This window comes from Esox lucius, chromosome 20 (assembly GCF_011004845.1).
Source record: "Esox lucius isolate fEsoLuc1 chromosome 20, fEsoLuc1.pri, whole genome shotgun sequence".
Taxonomy (NCBI): domain Eukaryota; kingdom Metazoa; phylum Chordata; class Actinopteri; order Esociformes; family Esocidae; genus Esox; species Esox lucius.
This window is the reverse complement of record NC_047588.1, coordinates 25,188,770-25,199,351: the sequence shown is the minus strand read 5'-3', so window position 1 is coordinate 25,199,351 and position 10,582 is coordinate 25,188,770. Positions and strand designations below refer to the sequence as shown.

The following is a 10,582-nucleotide window of genomic DNA, read 5'->3' as shown; positions in this document are numbered from 1 at the left end:
TATATGTACGGGCTACATCTTTGTGTGTCTGTGTGTTTATACATTATTATATGTACAGGCTACATCTTTGTGTGTCTGTGTGTTTACACATTATTATATGTACGGGCTACATCTTTGTGTGTCTGTGTGTTTACACATTATTATATGTACGGGCTACATCTTTGTGTGTCTGTGTGTTTACACATTATTATATGTACGGGCTAAATCTTTGTGTGTCTCTGTGTTTACACATTATTATATGTACAGGCTACATCTTTGTGTGTCTGTGTGTTTATACATTATTATATGTACGGGCTACATCTTTGTGTGTCTGTGTGTTTACACATTATTATATGTACGGGCTACATCTTTGTGTGTCTGTGTGTTTATACATTATTATATGTACGGGCTACATCTTTGTGTGTCTGTGTGTTTATACATTATTATATGTACAGGCTACATCTTTGTGTGTCTGTGTGTGTGCACATTATTATTTCAATGTGCATGTTTGATTTAGGCGTGTGTGCCCTGTGTCTGCTTGTGTGTGTGTGTGTGTGTGTGTGTGGTTTGGCCATATTTACGAACATGTAATGTTTGTGGTGCCCTCTATACAGCTTGAATAAGAAGGTTAGTGCTGCTCCAACATTGACACAATTGACATGTTTACACAGACAAGATGGGCAGTGGGGGTAATGACAGTTTATGAATGTGTGTTTATTCTGTCGGTCAGTGCAGAAGAACAGGGTGTGAGGAAGAGATAGGGGGATATAGGTGGAAGGTTTACAGAATACAGATTAGAACTATATCGTCAAATTATATAAACTGCTATCAAGACCTCATCCGCATCCATTCTCATAATTTCAGGTAATTATGTATTTTCCAATTTACCTCAAACTGTTATGGATAGGTTAATATCAACCGTCCGTTCTTTGTCCTCTCTGTCATCAATGAATATGATCTGAATTTAAGTGTGTTCTCTGTATGTAGAGTCCGACAGGTGTTGTTTCAGTGCTTTATTGATTAACAAAGGTAAATGAATCACATTGAAAGCAACCAGTCTCCAACTCAAACCGAAGACACTCACGTAAGGTGAAATAATGTCCATTACTTTTTTGAGAAAATCGATTTGACTGAGGCGCTTCAAGGACCAGTACAGGAGACAACTGTATCAAGTGATTATGTTAGCTAGTATATTATATTGACACTTGTATATTATATACAACTGTGTCAAGTATATTCTATCATCTGTCACAAGCGCTTATGTTAGCTCTTGAAAAGGCTTGAAAACTGTCCGTGATGACATTCAAAGCAGTCCAACCTACAAAATAAACCCAAAAACAGCTTAGTATTCAGACCACTTCACTGTCTCCACATTTTGTTCTCTTGGACTTAGTTTAAAATAGTTACATTGATTTTGGAAAATCACACTATCTGATAATGACCCAAGCAAATACACATTTTTAGAAATGTTTTGACAATATATTGAAAATGAAAAAGATGTTTACATCTCATGCACATGAGTATTCAGACCCTTTATTCAATACTTTATAGAAGTGCCTCAGGCAGTGAACAATGCTTTAAGTCTTCTTGGATATTCCTCTACCAGCATTGCACACCAGGTATGGGCAATGTCTCCCATTCTTTCTTGCAGACTCTTCAAGCTCTGTATGATCAGATGGGAAGTATTTGGTGAACTGCGATTCTTCAGGTCGCCACACAGCTTTTTCATGTCCGGGCTTTGACTGGTCCATCCAAGGACATCCACAGACTTGTCCCAAAGCCAGTCTTGAATGTCTGCTTCAAGTTGTTGTCATGTTCAAAGATAAATCTTGGTCTGAGATGTTGTGCACTTTGCGTCAGGTTTTCTTTAAGGAGCTCTCCGTATTTTGCTCCATTCAGCAGTTCTTCTAGTTCCTGCTGTTTAGATACATCCTCATAGTATGATGCTCCCACCACCATGCTTCACTATAGGAATGGTATTAGCCAGGTGATGAGCGGTACCTTGTTTTGCCAGTAATAATTGGCATCAGGCCTAACAATTAAATAGTGGTCTCATCAGACCAGAGAATCTTTTGCCTCATGCTCTCCACAGAGAGTTCTTTGGACATCATAGTTTGGTTTTTGCTCTGACATGGATTGTAAAGTGTGGGACTTTATAAAGACAGGTGTGCGCTTTTATTAGTTTGCCACAGGAGGAATCCAATCAGGTTCTAGAGAAATCAAGGATGATGAAAGGACATATTTGAGCTCAATTTAGAGTGTTATGGCAAACGGTCTGAATATTTATTAACATGAGATTAGATATTTATTAACATGTTTTTAATTTGTCATTTAAGGGTGTTTTGTGTATATTGATGACAAAAAATATATAGTTAATCAATTACAAATGAAATCTATACAAAACAAAATCTGGTGCAAGTAGAGGGGACTAAATACTTTCTCAAGGGCACTGTAAACAGAACAGCAACATGAATTTGGTTTTGTATAGATACAATTTTGAAAATGCATATTTCTCTCATATAATATCTGTTGATGAGCACCTAATAATTTAATTTCAATTTACTGACCTAGTTGTAGGACCTGTGACTCATCTCTGACATTTTTATGTGTTGCTTTTCTATTTTTACTCAGTGTCCAAAAACATCCTCAATAACAATATTGTCAGTAATTTTTATTATTTTATTGCTGTAACTGTGATATATTGTTGTTTATTTGATCCATGCACATGTGTGGTTGGAGTATTTCTGGTAGAGAAATGGTCAACTTATGGTAACGTGATTATACTTAAACGAAGAACACCCAGAAGCTGTCTTTTTTAATCAGGGGCTTGTGAAGCCAAGTGGGCAGAACCTAAAAGAAGATGGGGGCAGAGCCAAATAAGCAGAGCCAGGCATGAGATGGCCAGAAATGTCTAGCATGTTTTTGTTAGGAAATGCCTACTCTACGAATCACTTAATGTCCATCTGTGGTAATTTCCTGCACGTTCCACTTACATTCACAAGGGGGCAATAGCAGAGTTTGGCAGTTTTTGTCTGCTTATTTGTTGTGAAAGCAAGGAATAGTTGTCTTCTCTGGCAAAACATATCAAGCTAATGTGCTTCACACATCTTCATGTGAAATAATGACATTTATTACAATTTTGTTTGTTTAGTTTTTATATGCAACATAAATGTATTCCCTCCCAGCATAAACTAGAACGTAATCCCTTGGTCACACAAAGAATACCCATAACATAGTGAGCTGGAAGATCTACTAGTATACAAAAGCCTTGTTAATTGGCTTACTCCTAAATGAAATACGTTTTAGGATGTATTAAAATGAGGCTACAACATATGTTTGACCAGTTGCTAAGATTATATTGGGTTATAAATGCATATCAACAGTGTTGGGTAGACTAGCCGGGGAAAAATGACACAATGCAATGCTTTGTTGGATCCATTTGCCTTTAGTTGAATGCACTGTCTGTAAGTAACCATGGCCAGCGTCAGCAGTATTTCCAAAATGTAAATGTACTGAAAAAACAATAACATGCAAGACATTTTAAAAAGCTCTGCCCCCTAATGTTTATTAATTTCATCTGACCAGACATCTGTGGATATTGAAATCAAGGCTGGACAGGACCTAATCTGAACCAAACATACTGTAGAGCTTTATAATTAAAGATTGAGTCTGGTCTGGGTGTCTTTCTGTACTGAAAACAAAAGACGTCCAAAGACAGTGTCAGATGGTGCTCTCCGGGTAGTTATGAAAACTGACGACTTGTCATCTGCATGTCTTTAAAAGGTCAGGCTAATTATTCTGAGGAGACAGGTGGCATATTGCAGTGGAATCTCTGCTGTTTCATAATTCATCCACTTTGCATTATTTGAGGTCATTGTTTGAAATGCTCTGAAATTACCTGTCAATCATGCCTGATTAAGTTCACCCCAGCATCTCCTGCTCTATCTGCTGCAGCGTGTGTCTGTGTGTGGGTTTATATATCAGTTTGTTGAAAAAATATTTGCCTCTCTACAATGGGTTTGCATTGTGCTCACAACCTCAGCGTCTGTGCCCTGTCAGGTCCAGTTTATGCTGACCTTTTCTCTCTCTGTAAGCATACTCTCTCTGTAGATTTTCTCTCCAAAATCTAACAAAATATCCAACGCTCTCAACCTCAAATTCCTGCCTCTACTTCTACCATTTTATTTCTTTATGCTTTTTTTTTTATGCTTTTCACTGCCCCTCCCCACTAGCTTCTCGCATATGAACTATATCTATTTGAGCCCCACTCACTCCAACTCACTCCAACTCACTCCAGCTCACTCCAGCTCACTCCAGCTCATTTCTTACTTCTCCATCAGTCTTCAAATTACTCTACGGAACTTGACCACTGAAGGTTCTGTGGGAAAGTTCCATAGCATCACCTCCGCGGGAGGTTTCCAGAGATCCCCGTATTCTTTCAGTCTCTCCTCCGCCCTCACCCTACTGCCTGTGCCCCCTTCTCAGGCTCAGCCATGGAACACATGTGGCTGTTGTCAGTGTGTCAGTGTATGGCGTCTGTGCTGGTAATGGTGGTGAGTGTAAGGATGTCTCTGAGCGGTAGAGGGACTGAGGCGGACGGTGGTGGCCAAGGAGGGAGTGGTCACGCGGAGACCCGGAGTGGCAGCGTCTCTGCCTGCTTGAAGCTGTGCCTCGGCTGGGTGGGGGCTGTGGGGGGTGCCCTGGGGGTCCCTGTCTCCGTGCTGCTGAACCTGAGGAGCAACCAGTGCCTGTACACCTGCCTCACCCTGGTGTGCTGCCCTCTGCTGGTCAGGCAGTTCACCGTCTTCCTGCTGCTACTCCTGAGCCTTGACTCCCACCTGATGCAGCGTCTGGGGAGCAGGTGAGTCCCGGGGACGGCGTACAAACGCGAGCTAAAGAAGTGTCCACTTCAGATGGACGTTTTTAGACCCTGTTGGCTCTGCTTGAAACCCACAGAGTTCTTCGGTTCTACCCCCACGCTCTCTCTCTCTCTGTCTCTCTATGTGTGTGTGTACCAGGTACAGTGCCGTGGTGACCCATCGTCGGGCCCTGTTCGTGGTCCTGCTGTGTTGGGTGGCATCTGTCATTTCCTCCTTCGCCCAGTTCATTGGATGGAACGTCTTGGATACCTGGGGAGGAGCTGAAGGAGGCCTGGATGGCCTGGGGCTGGAAGGCATCGCCCCGGGTAACCGGACCTCTGTTCATTCTCCTCCACGTCCCGCTCCTCCCAAGTACAACCAGGACCGCTCCGTGATCGGGAAGTACCTGCCTTATGGGGGCTTCCTGTCCAGGTTCTACGTAGAGGATCTCCATAACTTCACCTACGCAGAGATCCATGGAAGTCACTGGGGTGTGTGTTCCCCCGACACTGTCCTCAGCCCCCATTTCCTGGTCTATGTGTACGGAGTGACCGTCTTCCTACTCCCCCTGATGGGGCTGCTGGCTATCTACCTGGACCTGGTCTGTCTGATGCCTAGACTGGACAGCGATGGCCCCGGCTCTGGCCCTCAAAAACACCGCTCTTCACGCGCCCGCTCCCTGGGCTTCTCTCTTTGCCTTCTTATCATCCTGTGTCTACCCCTCCATATCACCCACTCCCTCCTGCTCTACTCCCCGGGGACGCTGCCTCCCACCTGGGCCTCCTCACTGGTCTTGCTCCTGTTTCAGCTGTATGGTCTGGTGCCCCCTCTCCTGTTTACCACCCGGCCTCCGCCTCACCAGGCACCCCGTGGGAGTAAGGCGGCGGGCAGAGCCCTGTGTTCAGCTCTCCGGGGTGTGTTCCCGTCACTCAAACGGAGGGTATGCCCAGAGGTGTGTGTGTAACATGGAACAGGAAAACAGGAAGTGGTTGATTGTAAGAGTGAAAGGTACACACCGCTTCTAAGCTCTCACAACATCAGCGTTTCCATCTCATATGCTATTACCTTCTCCCTCCTTTAGGTCCATTCGTCAATATGGCAATATGCTGCAATTGTTTAACATCCCATTTCCTTCATGGTTTGTCCACAGAAGTGAGATTGAATTCTGTGAGTAAATTGGGTCGTGTATCATTGTGTAATTCCACATGGAGGCCCCTTGTGTACGTACTCTGATATGTACCTACATTCATCAAGCTGCCAGTAGTACATACTAGACACATTGTTCATACACATGCTGTTAATTATTTAGTCTCATATCAAATAACGTGATGAGTCACACAGCAGACCTCTATCCTCACACCGATGCAGAACTTGGCATTAGTAGATCCCGGGGCTGCCTGTACAATAACATGCCACCAGCTGCTATTGCTGCTATAGATCTGGGTTTGATCATGTCTAATTAAACACACTGTAATGGCTGGTCCGTCAGACCTCATACGGCACGGAAACATAATTAAGCAGAGTGCAACACGGTCGGTTGTTGTGATTAACTGTGTAAATCTAATCCTCTCCTTAAATAAAAGTCTCTAACTAATTGGATTGTTCATCTTTTGGCTATGTTGGTGTGCAGCATTACTCAAGGGGTGGTCAAGTGCATCTGCCTCTCTCCCTTTCTTTCTTTTGTCTCTCTTTCTCTAGTATTATTTAACGGTAATGAAAGATGAATGAAAACAGCACCTCTGGTTCAACACCTTGGATGGAGTTGAACAAACGGCCTGAAAAAAAAGGCAGCTCGGAACGTTCGACACATCTGCACCCCACACAAAGACCAACAGCAGTGATCATCAATTGCTCCACTCTGAGCCAGGAGAGGCTGACACAGGTATTATTGACATTTGTCCTCCGTGTTCCCATAAGTGCCCACACAGAGCTGCCACTCAGATCTTCAAAACCTCTCCCCCGGGCCTGGAACACTGGAATCACTGATGGAGGTCACTTCTGGCTTGGCTGCCCATTCAACTGACTGAGAGCAGTTACACTACCCAACTCACTGCCCTCAACCTAGAGGCTCCCCCGCTCCAATCGATGCCTGGCAAAGCTCTAGCCCTGCATGGCTCGATGTCAAAGTCCTCAGCAGATGAGGGACAACACCAGCCAACTTACTTGTCAGAACTATTAACTTACATATAAGCGGGGCTATTGATTCTGCCAGGATGTCATGTTACCCAGTGCTTGTATGTACTGGAAATGGCCGATCCAATCTCTATGCAAACTTACTTGTCAGAACTATTAACTTAAATATAAGCGGGGCTATTGATTGTGCCAGGATGTCATATAACACAGTGCTCTTACGGACTGGAAATGGCCGATCCAATCTCTATGGTAATCATTTAGACCCGCTTAGTCAAAAATGGGCCAGTGGTGACTGATATATCACGTGTGACACGTGTACGAACAGGGACAGATCCAGTCACCACAACGATTTCATTGAGCCATTCGATTGTTAGATCAGTACTGTATGAAGTGCAAACTGGCGGCCATTCCAAGCAATGTGGCAGCCATGTATTGAAACAGTGGGATTTTTGTGTGTGCGGTTCGGGTCATTTTTTTCAGCTAACTGGACATGCTGTCTCTATTGTTCCTGTGTTGCCCTACAGCTCCCGGTGAGTCCATTACTTTGATTGCCGTTTGACAATCTGTCTTTATGACAGCCTACTGGAGCTTTGTCGTCGATAGAAGACAAACACATCGATCCGTCACACAGCGACCTCCAGCTGCTTCGAAACCAGCTGCACACACAAATGGACATGTATCGAGTACTGACTGCATAGGAATAATGGGGGGGGGGGCAGATCTCTGCATATTACCTGATTGGCCCTTTGCCGCCTTCTGTTTCTGTGTTCGAACCCAAACCCTCTCTTTTACTGTCTCTTTTCCCAGGATGCATTAGCACAGTCATGGAGCGTTCTCTTTCTGTGTTCTAACCCAAACCCTCTCTTCCACTCTCTTTTCCCAGGATGCATTAGCAGTCATGGAGCGTTCTCTTTCTGTGTTCTAACCCAAACCCTCTCTTCCACTGTCTCTTTTCCCAGGATGCATTAGCACAGTCATGGAGCGTTCTCTTTCTGTGTTCTAACCCAAACCCTCTCTTCCACTCTCTTTTCCCAGGATGCATTAGCACAGTCACGAAGCCTTCTGTTTGTTGTTTATCATCTCTTTCAAACTCTTGCCTGTTACTGCTCTTTCTAGGTTCTGTCTTTGCCATGTTTTTCTATCTTCCTACCTTCAACGCTCTATTCCCTGTTGACGTCTAGGGCCGTGTCTCCCCTCCAACCATGTTTCATAGCATCTCCAGCTAATTAAAGAGGACACATCTAAGAAAAGAGACTAGCCTCCAGGGGTGTTTTTGAAGTATGTTTTATTTTGTCGTGCTTTGTATCTTTCTCCTATAAAGAAATGGTTAGCTATATCAACAGCAACACATGGACTATAAAATCAACAGTAGTGAAAGACACGAGAAGAAGAGACAAATAGGCACAGGAGACCAACATGGAAAGGAGAAAGACAGACAGAGGAAGAGAGAAGTGAATAGACAGCAGTTTCTATAGAATAACTCAAAACAAACACGTTTTATAACATTTACAATCATAATAACAGTAATAATAATAACAATAACAACAATAACAACGATCATAATAGTCCAAATAAAAACTGTAATGAATAAAAAAAAAACAATAAGACCTCAGGTTTTTGATGAAGACAAATGAAACATTTTTTTCTTGTTTTCTTTTTTTTTATAGATCACTGGACAGTAGTTTGTTCGGTTTTTAACCTCTAGGCTAATCATTTTTGTTAGTATAGTAGCTTCATAATGCGTTTAATAGTAAACTTTTTTTTCAGTTCTTAAAAGATTCATTGAAGTTATCTTTCCGTTGACTCTTTTATACAAATAAAGATTTCAGAGATATGTATACTTGTACTTCTGTATATGTGTGTTTGTGTGTGTTTGTCTGTTGTGTGAATGGCATTCAAAAAAATATCCATCCCTTTAATGGCATTTTAAAATAATTACGCTTCTCTTTTATGTGTGAATTTGTCGACCCATGTCATTTCTTCTTACTCACGAAAGGAGTCTGGCACTAATCCTTTCATTATTGGCCAACAACAGAGGAGAGATAAAGACAGACAGACAGGAAGGAAGAGGGGAACAAGGGAAGAGAAGACAACCAGATACAGGTGAGTAGCGAGGGAGGAGGGTGACTGAGACATAATTCAAGGAAGAGATCTAACAGCTTTGTTGTGGGAGGAAAGTCTTCTTTCATAATAGGACACATTCTAAATTACCCAGAAAAACACTGACAGCTTATCCATTACTAACAGCAAAAACAATACCTGGGTCGCCTAGAGAATTGCCTAGGTAGTTCAGAAAGCACTACTACTTTAAGAGACTTTTCGTGGTAACGATCTGAATTGTTTTAGAATAATTACAGGTGAGTTTTTCCCTGTGGGCTGAGATGCTTTAGCAAATGCAAGTATTTACACTGAGCACTCAACAGCTCCTGGGAAACCAGGTCCACTCCACCTATACGTTTGTCTGTGCCAGTTATGGGTCTACAGTTTTGGAAATGAATGTTTTTATTTATTTTTTACAAAATCTCTATCTCACTAATTACCACAGCGAAGGAGAGTGATGAGGCTATCTGTTGTTACAGCTTCACTTCATCATCGTTTTGTCTCACGCCTTCATCCCCCTTCCTCCTTCCTCCAGTACACCTACAACATCCTGCCGTTGTATTGGCAGGATGGAGTCGCCGTCAGTGTCTCTGTTCTGGTCTGTGTGTGTTGGACTGGGTGAAGGGCTGTGTTTGTGGTCTGTGTGCGGTTGTAGTACAGTCGTTTCAGAAGGCCGCCGGTTATGGCGTGTTGAAGGGAATTGAGGGTGGGTTTATGGAGATGGAGCTACAGTAGGTACTCCTTCTTGCCCTGGGCGACGTCATTCCCGTTGAGGAAAGCCTCTTGGACCTCCCCGTGCTCATCCAACCCACTGGCCTCATGGGTAAGATACGAACCTGGGAGATTGACAGACGGGGGAAGTGAACGAGAGAAGGCAGGTGGGTGGGAGAGGGGGAGGGAAGGCAGAGCAGGTGGGAGAGGGGAAGGGAAGGCAGAGAGAGATGTTTGTTCAGCAGAGATTAGGGGGCGTTGGGGTTAGTTAGGGCGACATAATCCGTGTGTCATTCAGAGAACCCGGCAAATCAATCTTTAACACATTGTTCACCAATTGTTGTCCTACCTGTGATTAATTGTTAGTTTAGTTAGAATTACGTCAGTACCAATTAAGTATCGGCTCATGGGTACGATATGAGCCTGACAGAGGAAGAGGAGCAAAGAAGAGAGAGATGGAGAGCATGGTGCAGACAGAGGTGGGACGAAAGAGGGACGGGTGGAGACAAGAGGTACAAAGATGAGGGCAGCCAGAGGAATAGGAAGATAGTGGGAAAGTTAGCTACACAGAGCCATATAATCCTAGTGTCACTGAGGTTAACCTATCCAAATAAACTCTTTAATTTCTCTCTGATCTACACAATCAGTTCAGTACTTCATGAGTCAGACATACATTAAGCCTAGTGAGGGATTAAACACAGGGATTTAATGGGAGATGCTCCTTTGGTAATTCTTTATATTTCTAGACTAGGTTGAATTTGCATCCAGGAAACTGGTCCAAAAGACCCAATCATGTTCAA

The 10,582-nt window shown here is 43.3% G+C and overlaps 2 protein-coding genes across 5 annotated transcripts in view; one reads left to right on the top strand and one right to left on the bottom strand.

The window, feature by feature from the left end:
• The first annotated feature begins 4,493 nt into the window (after positions 1–4,493).
• LOC109614794 (adenosine receptor A1-like) lies at positions 4,494–6,365 on the top strand. The gene is made up of 2 exons (XM_020041047.2): positions 4,494–4,840; positions 4,998–6,365. The coding sequence occupies exons 1-2, from the start codon at positions 4,509–4,511 to the stop codon at positions 5,800–5,802; spliced, it is 1,137 nt and encodes a 378-aa protein (XP_019896606.2). The 5' UTR covers positions 4,494–4,508; the 3' UTR covers positions 5,803–6,365.
• Positions 6,366–8,239: 1,874 nt separating this feature from the next.
• The window catches only part of cadm4 (cell adhesion molecule 4), a 120,470-nt gene continuing 118,127 nt past the window's right edge, over positions 8,240–10,582 (bottom strand). For 3 of the 4 annotated variants that reach the window (XM_029115645.2, XM_020041283.3, XM_029115646.2), the window contains one exon: positions 8,240–9,907. In XM_029115645.2, coding sequence (XP_028971478.1) covers positions 9,798–9,907 — 110 coding nt within the window. In that variant the 3' untranslated portion in view covers positions 8,240–9,797. Of the gene's footprint in view, positions 9,908–10,131; positions 10,206–10,582 lie in introns of all 4 variants that reach the window. The other variant, XM_029115647.2, reaches the window with a different exon arrangement.

Coding starts and splice junctions, on each gene's coding strand:
- LOC109614794 (XM_020041047.2), top strand. CDS start 4,509: ATGGCGTCTGTGCTGGTAATGGTGGTGAGTGTAAGGATGTCTCTGAGC. Junction 4,841..4,997: donor ATGCAGCGTCTGGGGAGCAG/GTGAGTCCCGGG, acceptor TGTGTGTACCAG/GTACAGTGCCGTGGTGACCC.